At 40.2% G+C, this 18250-nt stretch overlaps 1 protein-coding gene across 3 annotated transcripts; it reads right to left on the bottom strand.

Annotated features, from left to right (window-relative positions):
- Positions 1 to 208: 208 nt before the first annotated feature.
- LOC6585489 (neprilysin-1) lies at positions 209 to 18224 on the bottom strand. Of its 3 annotated transcripts, none has more exons than XM_015160927.3 (9): positions 18132 to 18224; positions 12599 to 13322; positions 8041 to 8109; positions 4675 to 4802; positions 4491 to 4608; positions 2016 to 3022; positions 1788 to 1950; positions 1394 to 1710; positions 209 to 1334 (listed from the first exon to the last, which is right to left on the bottom strand). In XM_015160927.3, exons 2-9 carry the CDS (start codon positions 13209 to 13211, stop codon positions 1062 to 1064), a joined length of 2688 nt encoding a protein of 895 aa, XP_015016413.1. In that variant the 5' UTR covers positions 13212 to 13322; positions 18132 to 18224; the 3' UTR covers positions 209 to 1061. The 3 variants fall into 3 exon arrangements, with proteins under 3 accessions (XP_015016413.1, XP_043864825.1, XP_002011117.2); XM_044008890.1 differs by lacking the exon at positions 18132 to 18224 and adding an exon at positions 16353 to 16578; XM_002011081.4 differs by lacking the exon at positions 18132 to 18224 and adding an exon at positions 16241 to 16256.
- Positions 18225 to 18250: the final 26 nt, after the last annotated feature.

Raw genomic sequence — 18250 nt, 5'->3', positions numbered from 1 at the left:
CTTCTTTTTTTTCATTGATATGACATTCATATATTACAATTGAAATACAAATAGAATTAGTTATATAGTACACTCATACATATATATATATACATATATGTCTATATATAGTTATATATATATACTATGTTCGTACTATCGCGCTTTTTATAGTAGTAAAAGCCATAGTTATTATATATAAAAAAAAAAAAAAAAAAAAAAAAAAAACAAGAAATATAAAATCACACAAGAAATAATAACATCGATGGGAAAAAATTAGACGCCCCTCAATATAAATATGTTCATACATATAGATATACATATAAATATATATATATATATTAGTGCTTTTCTATATAGATATATAAAAATAAGCTTATACAAAACATGAGCATAATCGGGTGCACTATCATGAGCATGTTCCTGACTTTGACCTTGAGCGCAGTTGATGATCGTGAATGGGACCTTGATCCTGATTGTGACCATGACAATGATTCTGGCTTTGGTGAAGATCGGCCCCGTAATATTGTGCTCGTATCTTTTCAAAAATAATGAATCATTGGCATGATATTACGATCGAATGATGTTTAAGAACCAAAATCTGGTCATGATCGTTACGATCAAGTGGCTCATTCAAGAATACTTAGTAATGATGAAAGCGTTGTGATCGCAACTTGGAACAGGATCATGATCGTGATCATATTCACATATTCCTGATGGAAACGATCGTAACTATGAGCAGGACTTCGATCTTCCGATTTTCAGATTTCGATTGTGGGAATAAGCCAAATCATGTTCATTACTATTTTGATCAAGACTCCTAGAGAAATCTTAAATATGCCCCCGACTCGGAGCATGATTTTGACCTTGATCTTAGGCTTTCAGTTATGGCCAAGACAACGATTATAATTGTAATCACGATCAACTCATAAAAGCCCAAGTCGACCCCATCACGATTATGATCCTGTCTCAAGTAGCTGAGCCAACGCTGTTTGTGATGATGAGCATGATGTGATTCGCTCGCGATCCGTTGTCGCCAGGAACATGCTGATGAACGTGTCCTCGGGATTGTGTTCTCATGACTACCAGACGCTGCACTTCTTCGCCGGATTCATGGTGGTGCCCACGGCACAGTTGTAGGCATTCGCAAAGTCGCGTGAATTCGAAAGCGGCCCAAGGACGCGCACAAAGCCGGGCGAATGCACCGAGGATCGGATCTTGGTTAACGCATCCTCCGGCCGCATGCTGCCGCACCAGATCTGTGCATAGTTGAGAAAAAAGAGCTGATCGTGCGTCATATTGAGCGCCGGCAGCTGCTGCTCGCGTCCATTCAGCCTCTCCCACTTCTTGTAGGCCTGCAAAGCAAAATTCCGAATATAAATCGAGTTCAATTCGAGTTGGTCGTGCGGCTCACTCGAAATGACTGCTTGAGGCCGCCATTGTCGGCGATATTCTCGCCCTGGGTCATGCGGCCGTCCATGAACATGTCCACCTCGTTGATCTTGTAGCGCGAATACTGATCGATGACGCATTGGGTGCGCTCCCGGAATGCCTCAATTGTGGCATTGTTCCACCACTGCATCATGTTGCCCTCCTTGTCGAACTGCCGTCCCTTGTCATCGAAGCCGTGGGTGATCTCGTGGCCGATCACCACGCCGATGCCGCCATAGTTCAAGGACTTTGGAAAGTGCTGACTATAGAACAGCGGCTGCAAAATGCCAGCCGGAAATACTGAAAGAGACAGAGGTCATTCAACATTTGAGATCATTTGAGTTGACAATCTATTTGAGTTCGAGCCGCAGTCGCACCTATATCATTCTTGTTGGGATTGTAGAAGGCATTGACCACGGCGGGCTCTGTGGTCCATTTCTCCTTGTCCACCGGCTGGCGCAGCAAATTGAGCAGCTTCTCCGACTCCCACTGCAGAATGCTGAACACGTTGTCCAAAAAATTGTCCGGAACGATCGTCAGCTAGGGTCAACGATCAATGAGAGAGATGGGTGAAGAGCACAGCTGAAGTTGATGCAAATACCTACGTTCACATACTCCTGCTCCAGCTCCGTGACATTGGTGAGCACCTCCGGATAGCCGATGCGTTCGTTCATCGAGTCCGCCTTCTCCTTGGCCACGGCGCGCGTCTCGTCGTCCATCCAGTGGTTCTCGGCGAGCAGCTCATTGAATGCGGCCCGGATATTGTGTATCATCTCGAGGGCCACCTCCTTGCTGTCCTGATTGAAATTGTCCCGTATGAACAGAGCGCCAACGGCCACGCCCAGCTTCTTGTTGGTCCACTCGACGCACTGCGACCAGCGTGTCCGCTCCGACTGTATGCCCAGCAGGATCTTGCGGAACTCCACGCGCTCGCGCTGATACTCGTCGATCATGTGCGTCATCAGGGACATGACCAGGCGCCAGAGCATATAGTTGTGGACCACCCGCAGATCCGTCTCGCGCAATATCCGACCCATTTCGGTCAGGTAGACCAGGCCGTAGGTCACCAGCGGCTCATTCGCGTCCAGCTGAATGCCCGGCCCGACGGCCGTCTGCAAATACTCCGTCCAGTTGAGCTCCGGCACCCGCTCCTGCAGCTCCGGCAGCGTCAGCTTCTTATAAACGGCGCTCGTGTCGTGCCGATCCGCCTCCGCCAGCGACACGTTGACCAACTCCGTCTCGAACTGAATCACCTCCCGCAGCTCGTCGGCCGCCGTGGCCGGATCGGCGCCCAGCAGCAATGAGATCTGGGTCATGTACTTGTGGTAAGCCTGACGATCGTTCTCGCTGTTCGGCTTCAGGTAGTAGTCGCGCGAGGGCAGCGCGTACTGCAGCTGATCCATCTGGATAATGTTCACGGAGCTGTTCTTATCGTCAGCTCCCACATATAGCTCGATCATCACCGATTCGCTATAGTTGAAGCGCAGCTGGCCCATCACCTGCTCCACGCTCAAGTTCGCCGGCGGCTGCCAGTTGCGCTCGATCACCGGCCAGCCGCCCAGGGAGCGCAACACCCTCTTGAGGCGACCGACGCCAACCTTGCGTATCTGAGCTGGAAGCACAAGTGGATATAACGATTAGATACCCTGGAAAATGCATTCTACACACACTAATTGCCACTCTAACTGTCATCTATGATCTACGGTATCACTCGTATAACTTTTATTCACATTTTAAGCTAAGCTCATTATCGATAACAGGTAAGCTAATGATCGATAACAGTGTAATGTCGTGTAATGCTGATGGCGATAACATGAATTCACTCTGATTGGCCTCTATCCACTCCATCTCCAAATCACAACGAGTAAGTTATCGATCACGAATGAATTGGGCAGTTATCGATATCGGTTAAGATCATAAATAGTTTAATTTTTCCACATAAATATATCCAAATATTTGTGTTAATAGCTTTATGGTATAATTACTATTTATCGATTTCGATACTTTTTGGTAAGTGGAGATATATAAATCATTTATATATTGACAAATTTATGTTCCACAATATATGCGCTAATTATTTGAGATAGTCATATATAATTATCGATAATGAGCTCCATTGCAAGTTATCGATAATTTTCAAGATTGTTAAAGTGGTGAATTGATAATGAGCTTATATTTTCTGATTAGCCATATACTTGATAAGTATCAATGTCAAGTAAATCTACATGTTATCGATAATATAACAAATTTGTTTTCGATTAGCTGACTATACAATAACCATATTCCAGTTAAACTCTTCACTATTTATGATTATTATCGATAAAGTGAGTTCGAGAGTTATCGATAATTTTAAATTACGTGCACATATGATTCATGCATCAAATGTAGCTTGACTATCGATATTTATCGGGTTTTGAAGAACACACTCAGTCAATCAGTAAAATTTGATTTGAAAATGTTTAAGGATTGCTTCAGTTATAACCATAGCTTGCAAAAAACTGTTAACACTTTTTCGTTGTCTGCAAAAAAGTGTCTTTCAGTGACACAGTCAAAAAAACTCAGACAGAAAGTGTTTTTGTCGCGTCTGGCTTAGCTCTCTCGCGCTCTGAGGGAGATAGTTGTTTCTGTTTTCGTTTCCTCAAGTCAAACACTGATCGTGTGCTTGAGTTAAAGAAGTAACGGTAAGTTGCGTTTGTATGGGTAATCACGCGCGATTGCTGCGTTCTTTTTGTATGTATGTATGCGTGTATTTACATGCACACGAAGGCAAAAACATTTTCTGCTGAGTTTGTTAGTCAAAGTGTTTTTTGCTGAGAAGCTTTGTGTGAGGGAAAATCGTGTTAGTTTTACGCGACACTCATGTGAGAGCGTCACACGAATGAGTGATCGCATTGCGTCTGAGCGAAACAGATGCTAAAGAAAAAAGAGAGTGACGCTCAGAGAGAGACGTGTCTACACAATTTTTTTTTGGGTATGATGCGAGAAAGAGAATAAACGAAAAAACGCTCAACTCTCATTTGCAAGCTCTGGTTATAACTTATAAGGCATATACATGCACATATATACATATGTCTACTCACGCAGATCCATGCAGCTCTTGAAGAACGCCTTCGCCTTGACCGTGGCCGCATTGTCGTGCTCATCGACTGGTTCCTCCAGGACGCCACGCAAGACCAGCTGCTGCTGGTCGGAGAGCACCTACATATGTGTTGTTCCATTTCAATTAGAGTTCAGTTTCAACTTGCAATGCAGATCAGAACTCACCTCAAAGGTGCTGATCGAGCTGCGATCCTCTGGTATGGGATGCATCTTGTTCCATGTGCCGCATGCGAATTGAAAGAAATCATCGCACGGATCTGCCGTTAGGTCCATGGCGGACAGCAGTGAAGCAGCTGCAGAAAGTATTCCAATCAAACAAACAACAACAATAACAATCATAAATCAAGCGCCTATCGAGCCAAAAGTCTGGGAAATAGTTCAGCTGTGCGTGTTATTGAAATTCCAGGCCATAATTCATGTTCGCTTCGATCATAGAAAAGCGTCGAATGGAGCTAATTGAATGCACAACTTTTTATCGAAGCCCTAATCTGCAACCATTAATACCCTGTAACACTGATAAAAGGGGTGCGCCTCGTATGAGGGTATCTTTGAAATTTATCGAAATAATTGGATGTTTAGAGGGAGAGAGGAGGAAGGGACAGAGGTAGAGATAGGAAGAGTTAGTGAAAGTGTGACAAAGGAATAGAATAAGAGAAAGAATGAGAGAGAGATAGAGAGAGAGAGAGAGAGAGAGAGAGAGAGATAGAGAGAGAGAGAGAGAGAGATAGGTAGGGATATAGAGAGTAAGGGACAGAGGTAGACTTAACTATCTCAAGAGCGAGAAAGGAAGAGCCAGAGGTAGAGGTAATCAGAGTTCAAGAGAGAGAGAGAGTGAGAGATAGCGAGCGAGGAAGAGAGAGTGAGAGAGAGCAAGCGACGAAGAGAGAGTGAGAGAGACATAGAGACCTTTTGTAGTTTGCTCAATTCGAGTCCGAATTCATATGGCAAAATGTCTGCAAACTAATCAATTACACTTTACAGGGTATCATTCGAGTCGATTCACACATTGTTGTGCACTCTCATTTGTGTGTGACAACAATTATCGCCCATAACTTTGGCCGTTGTCTGACTTTGAGCTGAAAACTTTGTTTTCCGCCTTTCATAGGAAGTCGAGAGTCCTTGCGCTTAGCTGGGTTAATAGTGAGGGGGAGGGGGAGCGGGGGGTTGGCTGGCCGCTCTCTAGGGTTTGTTTGAAAGCGTCTGAATGAACGAGATAGACCATAAATCAGACAGCACCAGCATTGCTCAATGAAACATATTGAAAAGTTTGTTTGCTTGGCGATAATTATTAAGAATTTGCTTTCAGCTAATTGAAAGTGTTGCATTTGAATCGAATACCCAACTAACCAGATACCCTGCGAGCTATGCATTGAGTGCTGTTTGAATTTAAATTTCTAGTTTTCAAATTACATATGTTCAAGGAATGTTGAGGAAATAAATGCCATTCATGTATCAGACGAGGTACTCTGCTTGGTGTTTTAGTCTTGGTATTTTATTGGTAGGGGCACAGAAGGGGTTTCTCTATATATTATAGGATGAGTTCTGTTCTGGAATGTTTATATGTGCATGCAGAGTGCATATATGTACATATGTATGTACATTTGAATGCTAATTGGTCTTTAAGCTGGCACTTGGACGGGAACGTCTTAGCACTTACGCTGCAGGCCAGCCAATACATTAGTCAGCGATCGTATTACGGCACTTTTGTATGGTTGAGTTATGGAAACACAGCGACAAAGTCTCACTATGTTCATGAGCGTAATTCTCTGGCTTTATATGACCACATGAGATATTGTATACTAGGGTTGTCGAATATTTTTAAAATATCGTATCGATGATATTTTAAGTTTTGAAAAATATCTATATGATATTTCATATATCATGTATCGATATTTCGTTTTTTATTTTTCTTAAAATGTTTCCACAATAAAAATGTAATCAGTCACTAGAATAATAAAAAGAAGTATTTTTAATTTATATGATAAATAACGCTTAGCTCTAGTATTCGGTACACAAAACTATCTAAGTGTTTTTTTTTTTCATATGCGACGCCATAGCTTACATCAGGCACTTGTTTTTATTACATTAAGGCACAAATTACATATGAATGTTCCATTTTGAAAGTCCGAATAATTTCTTTTCACCATATTCAGTTTTTGTACTTTTCTATATATAATATCTAATAAAAATAGTCGATATTTAGCCAATAAATATATTCTGATATAAATATAATTTTATACAAAAAATATCGATATATTGATATTTTGATATATTTTCGACAACCCTATTGTATACACTATAATGCGATGGGCATATGCTTAGCTCAATTACTGCCTTAAATTTGTTGAAATGCTTTTGCCTTTCAATTTTCACAGATTTTAGCTTCAGACGAGCCTGAGATTGATATCTATATATCTGGGACTAGCACCCAGTCCCAGGGGGAGATGATCGGAGGAATGGGGTCCTTGAGTCTTATTAAATTGACTGGGTTCGAGTTTAGAGCTTTAAAGAGCTTTAAAGATCTAATCGAATTTGATTTTGATAACTGTCCTAGTCCTAGTCCTAATCCTATGGGATCTTATTGTGATGAGACTGGTATAAGCTATAGGTATACAAGCTAAAACGTACCTCAAGCAATATACCTCGTCTTGGCACTTGCCGGCCGAGTATATGGCTTAAACACAGAACAAACACATGATTCACAATTGTTGGCTAGCACGTTTAAGACGCAAGAAATTTCTGGTATGAAACTAGAAAATGGCACAACTAAAGCTAATTCTCCCTGCCTTTGACAGCCCCTCCTCCCCTCCCCCCATATCTATCTCACTGTCTCTCGTCTAGTTTTATCAGGCAGCTTCAGCTTTTAGTTCACATCAAAAATTTTGTGGTTACGCCTGTTGCGTATTGGCCATAAAAACAAACGCATATAATTAATGAAAGAGATGAGGCGAGATAGAGAGAGAGGGCGAGACGGCGAGAGGGAGAGAGAAGGATTATTGTTGCCACATTTGGTGGCAAATGAGCTGTGGCATATGCGGCAAAACGCAGCTAGCGCCAAGGAAGACGAGGCAAATGTGTTTTGGGGTCTACATTAACTATTCTAAGACGATTATGCATTTGTTATGCATGCATGCGATGTGGCATGCGGCATGTGGCATGCGGCAAGCGGCATGCCACCGAGCACCAAATGTCACATTCCCAGCAATGGCCCATAAAAAGGTCGTTAAACGTTGCTGTCTTTGACAACTTGTCAGTTGGCGAATGCAACCACTCGAACGGCTCGAGCCACTTGAAGCCCACTTGAAGCACTCCACTTGCCACCCCCACCGCAGCCCCCTGCTGCTCCACACATCCTATATTATCCGCACTTAGCCACAATAATTGCTAATTAATAATTGAGAGGCGCATTCAACGGAAGCATTTGCGCATGCATTCCGACAGCGAACATCAACCAGGTCCAACCGAGGTACTCCAACCCCGCCCCCGCCCCCGCCCCCCCCGGCATCAGTCACCTGCCACCTGTTCACTCACCTGTTCGCACGCATTCCTGTGTCATGCAGATGTTGTTGTGACTGCCATCCAGGTTAAAGCTGCCATCGCCTGTAATTAGAGGGCATTTAAACTGAGTTTACTGTGACTTGCCACACACACACACACACACACACACACACACACACACACACACACACACTGACTCGCGTCGATTTAAAAACCACTCAAGTAAATTAAATTTGAATTTTACATTTAAAAGGATTTTGCACTGGCAAATTGAAGCAATGAGTGAAGCCCAGTTGCAAGTGGAACGACTAGTAAATACCCTGGAAAAAGTACCAAATGGGATAAACAAATTTATTGCTTGACTAACTGAATGATTGTCGAGGCGAAAGGCGCTCAATAAGATATGATTTATAAAGAAAACTCTGAGTCATCGACTAGTAAATACCCTAGAAAGTGTGGAGCTGGAAATTAAAGTATTAAATTAAAGTATTAAAGTATAAAATAGATTTACTAATTGAAGAGTATTGACTACTTGATACCCTATAAAAAATTGGATATGTATAAACTACACAATGATTTAATTGATTGATAGGATTTTAAATACCATATATTTGATTGAATCCAAATTCAATGATTGCCGTGACATAATATTACTAAAGAACAGATACAAGATGTCGACTAGTTCATACCCTATACAAAATTTGAGTTCACCAAATTAAAGACTGATTGATTGATTGATTGACTCATAGATTAGGGAGAATCAGCTTAATAGAATAATTGCTTAAGCTAAGTTTTATCTAGCGACTCGAACATACCCTCTAAGACAACAATGGCTCATACAAATTGACTGATTAAATATTAACATTGATTAAAATATAAACAGTTTTAAGAAATGATTGATTGATTGATCGATGGTTTCTATAGATTCTGCAAAGTCTAATGAGGAGAATAGTCGAATATTGTCTTTAGGGTTTCCTAAAAGGAAGTAGAGTTATGAAGGACTGACAGATTGACTGACTGACAGATTGAAGGGCAAATGCCACAACTTGGCAAATAAAAAAGGGAAATGATTGATTAATTGAACAACAAATGAAAAGGATTACAATTTCCGAGCATTCACTTTATTTACTTGCTCTAGAAATTTTGATCTAACTCTCATACTTTGCTAACCCATATTATTGGTAGGTATACCACTACACCTTCTCTATCTTCCTTTTTCTCCCATCATTCCCTTAATTTTGCTGTCACTTTATTTTGAATGAAGGGAATGACAGCGTTTTTGCGATTGTGTCAACATTGCGGTCGATAACTCATCGATTGGCGTTTGGAGACACGCCACATGTTGCATGAGTTCATTTAATTATTGGCGAAATTAAAGAGCCCAATGACTGAGCGGCAATTCTCTACCTTTTCCTAACTCCAAGGCACTTTCCATTCTATAATCAAGCAGAGAGCTTTGCTTCTGGTTTGGTTAGTATGAAGTTGCCTAGCCCTACCTCGCCTTTACCTCCCATCATCTTTTCATCATTTGTCGTAACTGCTGGATAGGTTCCTTGCTACGTCTTGCCTATCTCCACAGTCCTTAGGGAGTCTCCTATCCCTGTTTCGCGTTATCCCTTCTTCATCGTTTGTTGCTTTTTCTGGCTAGGTTCCTTCCAGCGTCTTTCCTTAGCTAGTCTTAGCTTCCAAGCAGCTTTAGATAGGTCTTCCTATCCCTGCCTCGCCTTATCACTCATTCATGTCTGATCTGGTTTCGCTTTATAAAGGACTTCCTTCTTGCCTTAGCTCCGCTCTACCCGTCATACCCTACGACCCTTCATAATCGACTTCCTTCCGAGGCACCCCCCTTTCCTTTCCCCCTTTTACTCTAGCTTGTCTTGGCTTCCAGCTGACGCTATACACGGACTTTGCGAACTTCCGACCTATCATCAAATAGGTTGAGGCTAATTGGTAGTTATCAACGTCTCGGAACTAAGTAGAGGACTTAGCCAAGGCAGGACTAGGACTGTCGCCCTACCTTTACTTAGCTAGCATTCATAAATACTATATTAAATTGTCTAACTGCTCTCCTTTCATTTTTGATACACTTTCTATACACATATACATATATATAGACTATAAAGTCCCATAATAATCAATTACTTCCAGCAATAACAACCAGAGCGGAGCTTTGGGCTGCCCGTGAAGGGGCAGAGCTCGGCGCTTGGCCTAACTGACATCAAGTATTTATAGAAGTTGTTGTTTATTTTTATCGAAAAATAGTATAGTAAGTGGGTATGGATGTGTGCGTATATGTGTGTGTCTGTGTGTGTGTGTGTGTATTGGGCTTTGATGCTGGTCAAAGTAAAAAAGAAAAAAAATTATATATCTCGAAAAAGATGAATGAATATTTTTGTTATTTTGGCGCTAAAACGCACGTTTTACAACACATAAGTGTGTGTGTGTGTGTGTGTGTGTGTGTGTGTGTGTGTGTGGGCATGTCATTCAATTAGGGCGCACAAGCAGGAGACACACACACACGTACACACACTCATATAGAGCCAGAAATCGATTACAACAAATTCATAGGCGAATTGATTGGTTTTCTGTCCAAAATGAAAATACATTGAGCGAGTGTTGCTTAATGTTGTAGATAAAGCCGCAAAGCGGATGGGGGGCGCGAAGTTGTAAGTGGGCGGGGTCGACAGGTCGCCTATAGGACACTGGGAGCTTCAAGCAGTGCTAAGCAATGCGGATCGTATGTAATTCTTTACTTTTGCTTTTTGTTAAACAGAAAACGCTTTAGCCACAAAAGCCAAGCCAAGTCAAGTTGGTGTCAATGTTGTTGTTGTTGTTGTTGTTGTTGCTGCTGCTGCTGCTGCTGGTTGTTGCCTGTTGTTTGACATATTTTGTAATTGAATTTCGAAACGCGCGCGGAAATGAAAGGCGCCTACAGCAAACTGGGCGATGGATTGGGTTGGGTTACGTTAGCTCTTATAGCGCCTTGCTTTGGCTGCCTGGGTGGCAATTGCTACTCCTGCTACTCCTGCTACTGCTGCTGCTGCTGCTGGCATTTGTAACCACAGCCAAAGCCCCAAACTCCAAGTGGCAGCCTGTTGCTGCCTTTTGCCTGCTGCCTGTTGCTGCGTCCTGTTGAAAGGAAATTAACTTTTTCAGCGCCTTGCAAAGGGCTTTTCCCATTTCTCATGAAACTGGGCACTCAGTATATGATATATGTATATAAATATACATATATATGTGACACTATATAGAATTATTTAACATCCGGAGAAAGACTATAGACAATATGTAGCAACTCTGTCTCCCTCAACTATGCTTCCAGAACTCTTTTGTACAGCTCCAGCAATATCAGAGTTCAATTAGATCCTAGTCTTCCAATATGTATGTACATCATCATCATATGTTAGTCTAATTGTTCTTTATCATACACCATTATATAGTACACCAGTATGTAGTACAGCTGTAATATCTCATATATCTATCTTATAAGAACTATAGACGTAATATACTATTTACCTGCTATAGCAAATACTATAAAGGGAATTGGCTAAGTATTTATATATAACTTGATATATAGGCTATTTAATCTATATAAATCTATCATCCTATATACATCACATGCTTGTCAATTCCATTTATTTATTATATATTTAATTTATATAATCCATTATATATGTATATATACTAAGCATATCTATATCTATATACATAACTTCCATATCATCAGCTCTTCATATATGTATGTTTTCTATGTATAAGTCTTAGTCTTCAATCTCTTAAGCCCTATACCAACTCTAAGTAAACCACGTTCAAATTAACAATGCTAAAATGTTTGGAGTAATATTCTTTCTTTATATACATACCACATATATTCTGTGTTCTACGTTCTACTATTGACTTCTTTATGCATTCTTCATTAGACGTCTTATTTTGTAAGCTCTATATTTACCTGTCTATTATATCAAATACTTTATATACCTTTGCCTTTATCTAATTTCCATATGCTATATACTTTCTTGAATATTTGTTTCTCAATATCATGAATTTGTCAAAGATGCCCCTGCATATCTATAATACTACATCATTTGACTTCCTTATGATGTGTAGTGAAGCCTTCATTGTATCTATTATACCTATGTATGTATATATTATATACCAATTAAATACCGACTATATATGGATATCTATCATCTATCTATCGTTCTATGCGCCTATCACTATCACTATTGCAACTCTTACTCATATATCCCCTACATAATATGTATATATATCATATCATATACCTCCTCTGTCATATATTCCATATGACATCATTCGACCTATATCAACTCTATAGTATACCCATTTATCTTCACTTCTCTTTGAGGCGCTGGCAAGGATCTGAGTTAGAGTATTCCCGCTTCGATATATAGCTTTACCATTCACACTCACACTCTCTCTCCCTCTCACTCTCATTGTCACTCTCTCGCTCTCCCTTTGTCGCCTTATTGACATTGTGATGCCCACACCGACAAGTGACAACGGATGCGCCGTTGATTGCCTGGTGACCCAATTTGGGTCGGAGCGCATTGTTCATTTCGCTTTGGCTCACCTGCATCCTGTGGCCCGCTGCGCGGATAGAGCTGGCATCGCTGATGGACGCTGGCAAAGTAGATGGCCAGAGCACCGATGGCCGCGCCCAGCACGGTGAAGGCGATGGCCAGGATCAGTAGACGGCGCCGATGCTGCGCCTCCTTCAGCAGCAGCCAATCGCTGGCAACGGATGGAGCTGAAACAGCTGGAGCTGAGCCGGAGCCGGAACCAGGACCTGCTCCCGCAGCTGTAGCCGGCGCATTGCGCTGCAAGGCGCTGCCCACGGCGCCACTGCCATCGGGACTAAGGAAAACCACCGTCGGTAGCTTAAGTTGCTGCTGTGGTGGCGGCAACTGTTGCTGCTGCTGCTGCTGCTGTTGCTGGTGGTGTTGCTGGTGTTGCTGCTGTGCTGGCAGCAGTTGCGGCAACTGTTGTGGCAACTGTTGCAGCTGTTGGCCGAGCAGCGGCGAGACCGCCGTCGAGCTGAGATCCTCGAGCGCGTTCGCCTGCAGGTAGCCATTGTTGAGATTGGGCCGCTCGTTGCTTGGCTTCGTGGGCGCTTTGCCAGCGGTGGGCGTGGCCAACATATCGCACAGCCCTACCCTGCACTGCCCCGCCCGACTGGCCTCCATCTCAGTGTCCGCCTTCCTATCTGATTTACGCTCACAAGCGACGCGTCGCACCTGTCCGCGGCGCGGCCTTTAATCCTGTCAAGACTCACAGCAGCAACTGCGATGTCGTCACTGAAAAGAAACCGAAACAAAAGAGAAATAGCAATAGAAGTCGAAATGAAAATAGAAAGCAAAGCAAACAGAAATTAGGAGCTCCAACAAAACGATTTCATCACATAACTCCACATACATAACGGATTTTCTCTATCTATATAATATACTACTATAAATTTGGGGCTGGGTTTACGCAGTCTTCAGCTTATCTATATAATTTACTTCATCTTATCAACCTAATTCCCAAAAAAGCTGCAGCTCTACAGGGTATGCTTTAGTCATGCATAGTCTTAAGTACTACAGACTACACTTGCAGAACTGTATTAGATTAGTATTAGATATAGAGTATACAACATTTACAGTATAAGAAATTGTTGAAGGATTCCAGGGTAGAGTTTAGGGATTACAGTATATCTGTGTTTCAATGAACATCTCAATAGAAACGTACCTCCAGAAAAATGTTGGCATATTAGCCAAGTGGGAGTTGGGCTATGCCGGCATTAGTTTCGATATTATTACAGGGTATCTAGATGTTGTTCATAAACTTTGATCAACTAAAGCTAATAAGATATGAAATTCCCATGCGTGATCATTTTATTAGGAATTTTTAAAATTTTACAGGGTATATATGCCTTGTGCATACTCCACAAAGAGCACAAAATTCTTAGAAGCCCAATCGCTAGCAAAAAATGTTATTAATATTAACTGGCCAATGATTCTTAATACTCTACAGGGTATCTGTTATTCGTACATACCTCTCAGCGGCAGTAAACTATTTGACAGCCTGTATTTAACTATTTCACGAACATAATTAATTCGTTAAATTTTATACATCATATCAGTTCTCAAATAGTAATAATAAACAGGGGATTCTAGGTAGTACATAGGGTATCTATCAGTTGTGCATGCCCAAGCATTTGAGAAAAGCGCATTTTCTCAAAAAGTTAGCTTCAGTGAAAATATATCGATTGTGATTTTCGACGTGTTTGATGCCTGATAAATTTTAACTGATAAATGAGCATTCGCTACAAATTTACAGGGTATCTAAAAATAAATAATTAAATATACGCGACATGTAAGGATATTCAAAATTATTTACAATTTTTTCTCTAAGGAAAGGTCAAACTTTTGCATGAATATACACATGTGAGTGTAGAATGCGTTTTTTTTCAATGAATGCGTTTACTTTGAAGAAAGCTGTACTAATTAATTAATTAATACCCGGTAGCTGATGTTTCAAAGTATATTAGTTTTCCATTGTGTATAAGGTGGCAACTGATCTCTAAGTATACTATATATTGTATATATGCACATGTGTATAGCATGTATGTATGTGTTACAGTTCTTAAGTTACGCTGAATGAAGTTATCAATCAAAAGTTAACGACATAAAATGGAATTATATGAAAAGTAAATTACATTTTAGAGATTATTTTAATAAATGAAACGGTTAAAATTGCTTATAAATATGCGGGTGATTAGATAGATGGGCAGATAGAGCGAGAAATATGTCTATAGATAGATAAATATAAAGATATATAAATAAATACACAGAGAAAGCGATAGATAATAGATATATTGATGTAAACATTTAAAGACATTTATATATGTTTTCATAAATAATATACAATATAAATAATTAAATAAAAAATAGATACAAAAATGTAGTTTTATCAATATTTATTTTTATCTATCTATAATTAATATATACATATATCTAAATATGTAGATATATATATATAAAATAAATGGTTATATAGATGGATAGATAAAATATGCACGGGTTGATAAATAGATAATAGATACAGATAAATGCACTGATCGAAAAAAGACAAATTTAAAAATAGATAGATACAATAGATTATTCTATTTACCCGCCTTTCAATTTATTTACTATCAATCTCTTTTAACTTATCTGCTAATGCACCTTTCATCTGTCCCTTTAGATAACTTATAAAAGATATACATCGATGTAGATTAATTGAGTGCTAGTTATAGCTAAACTGAGCATAACAATTATGGATACAAAGTAGAGATAAACTTAGTGCTATTTAGATAGACAGACAGACGTTCAATAGATATATCGATAGATATTCAGGAAGATAGATGGGCATATTGACAGTTAGATGGAGCTATAAATGTGCTTGATTGATGGACAGCTTAGGCTTTAGACAGCTGATAGCTTTGGGATAGTCTCATACACAACATAAGATTGAAGCTTTTAATACGCCTAGGATTATTAATTTATGGAAATCTCATAATTATCATAATAAAGAGCTGTGTTTTAGCAACTATTTTGAAAGCTGTGACAACTTTGAAATGCTGATTGAATAGATTCTATTGTTTTCTTTCCTATTTTATTTTATTTTTTTTATTTGTTTTTCTTTTTCTTTTTGGTGTGGTCAACGCGGCGTATGTGTAATAGTATAATATAATAAAACAAAAACTTTGAAGAGCATTAATATGTTAATCAAACTTGATCTAGATGCTTAGAAACAGTAAGGCTAAACTGGATGGATTGGATCATTAGGCAAGATTATTAAAAAAAAAAAAAAAAAAAAACAGCCAAAGTCTTTTGAATATGCCAAATACTCCAGATATATACAAATATACATATGTGTATGTATGTATATATTTTTGCTAAACAGCTGTTCAATTTGCGATCAGGGCCAACACGTTTATATACTATATATAATGTTTACGAATGTTTAATTGATATTTGATTGGATGTGAGAATTTCGCTATTTTATTTATTTATTGTTTTTTTTTTTTTTTTTTTTTTTGCTTTTTTGGGGCAAACTAGCTCTGCGTGGACCGCAGCTGCGCCTTAGGCTTTTAGAAGCTGTGGCAGGCGTGTTAGTTTGATCTCGAGATGCTTCTCATCTTAGTACTTAGCACATAAAACAAAAACAAAAAATAATAATCATTCACACTCACACACTTCGTTGGCAACACAATAAAAAAAAAATTGTGTTACAGAAAAAAAGATTTAAAAATGTAATCAATTTGCATTTTGCATTGTCAAACAAGTTAATTTACATTTTATTACTTTTTTTTATTATTTATATATTTTTTTTTATTGCATTTGCTTTGCAATTGGTTTCGCTGGGTTGCCAATTGGACAACTCGAGCTAGTTGTGATTGGCCTGCTGTGCGGTTGGTTTTGAACAACAGTTACATTAAAAGTTGCGCGCTCTCTTCTCCGCTCGCTCAGTATTCGTATGGCTTGCGTGTGCTGCCAAACCGCGCGAGGCAACTTCTCGTTACGTACTGAACGTTGCGAGCTGTCCTTTGCTTTTAAGCAGGCGGCCGCCAGCGGCAGCGACGCCAGCGCACACGGTTCGACGCGCGCTAACGGCAAACCCACACACACATACAAGCATACAAAACGGCGAGCACAAAACAAAACGAAAACCATTTAACAGCCGGCCGCATTAAAAGCTCCTTTCTGCTTACACAAGGAAGTGCAGGCACGACACACGCACACGCACACGCACACGCTCATGTATGCACGCATATACAGCGCGCTCGCATTAACATGTCTTGAAACTACAGTAGAATCCCGTTAATTCCAAATTGCAAGGGGATCAGTTTTTTGATTTACCCAGAAATTTAAATTATTGAGAACGATATTCTTTCAAGGGGATAGATTTTTTTTGATTTATCGCGATTTTCGATTTAGCGGGAAACAAATTATCGAGACTCGACTGTATTTGGGCACGTTTCACACATACTTAGATATTGAGCCTTTGCCAGCCTGCCTGTCGCTATGATAAAGTTGCAGATAGAGAGCGAGGGGGGTAGATGACGGGGAGACAACAAAAACAAAATGGAATGCGCCATTTGTGACGTTCTATCAATCCATCATTTCGCGTTAGTATTATCGCTGCGTGATCAACGTATCATTCTCATTTTGTTTCTTCATGCTTTTTTTCAACATTTTTCGTGTTGTCCATTGGCCAAGCGAAAAGGGCAATAACAAAATTAATTTACCGCCTGCTGGCGATAAGCGATATATGAAAAAAGTATAGAAATAAATAAACACATGTATTTCGGCACAAATTAATCATACTCAAGAACTCGTATTAGTAAGTACTTGAAATGTTACGGACCTTTGATTTGACGGTTCCTAAACAATTTTCTGATATGTTTTTTTGATATGCCCGAAAGTTAATTGAAAAATAAAGCTTTGGAAATTGTTTGCATAAATGAGCCTTAGACGATTATCTTTCATAATTGATTTTTGTTTGTTTTGTTTTAATATATTAACTCTTGTTGCTAGTGCTGCCAGACCGTTATAGTTTTGAGTTTTGTTTGGATCACAACGTTTGCTATTTGAAAATTCAAATTGTAAATTCATATCTGGCAACGCCTGGTGACACTTGATGGCATTGCTTAAGGCATTCAAATTAATGACGACAGCTCGTGTTACGCTGGTCACGACACGTGGTTGCACGCTCCGCCCCAAACCGGGCTTCTAAGCCAATGACTTAAGATATTTTTGCCGTTATCAAAAGACAGCGACGGCGGCGATAAGGGCGGTTTCGCCTAGTAACGTTAATGCCATGCATAAACAACTGTCATTTATCGATCAGTGATTCGCTCAGCAACGCAATTTAAGCTGCCCGCCGCATACGCATAACGGCATACGCACATTCGCCGCCAATAGCCAACAGGTGGCGTGCCACTACGCACTAAAGACTCGAGATATTGTTTTGCCTTTGCGTGCGAATAACAAACAAATTGTGTATGTGGATCTAGCTGTTCGATGATGGGCGCGGGTGGGTGGGGCACTATGAAACGGCTGAAACCGTTAGCTAACCATTACCTTTGATTAGTTTTTGGCGCTATAAACCAACAGCACGCGCGGCGGCGCATTTTCCGGCGCCATATGCTAGGCAAAAGAAGAAAAACAATTTTTTAAGAAAACCGAAATAAGTGGTGCAC

This window comes from Drosophila mojavensis, unplaced genomic scaffold (assembly GCF_018153725.1).
Source record: "Drosophila mojavensis isolate 15081-1352.22 unplaced genomic scaffold, ASM1815372v1 contig_136, whole genome shotgun sequence".
Taxonomy (NCBI): domain Eukaryota; kingdom Metazoa; phylum Arthropoda; class Insecta; order Diptera; family Drosophilidae; genus Drosophila; species Drosophila mojavensis.
This window is presented reverse-complemented; position numbering and strand designations above follow the sequence as displayed.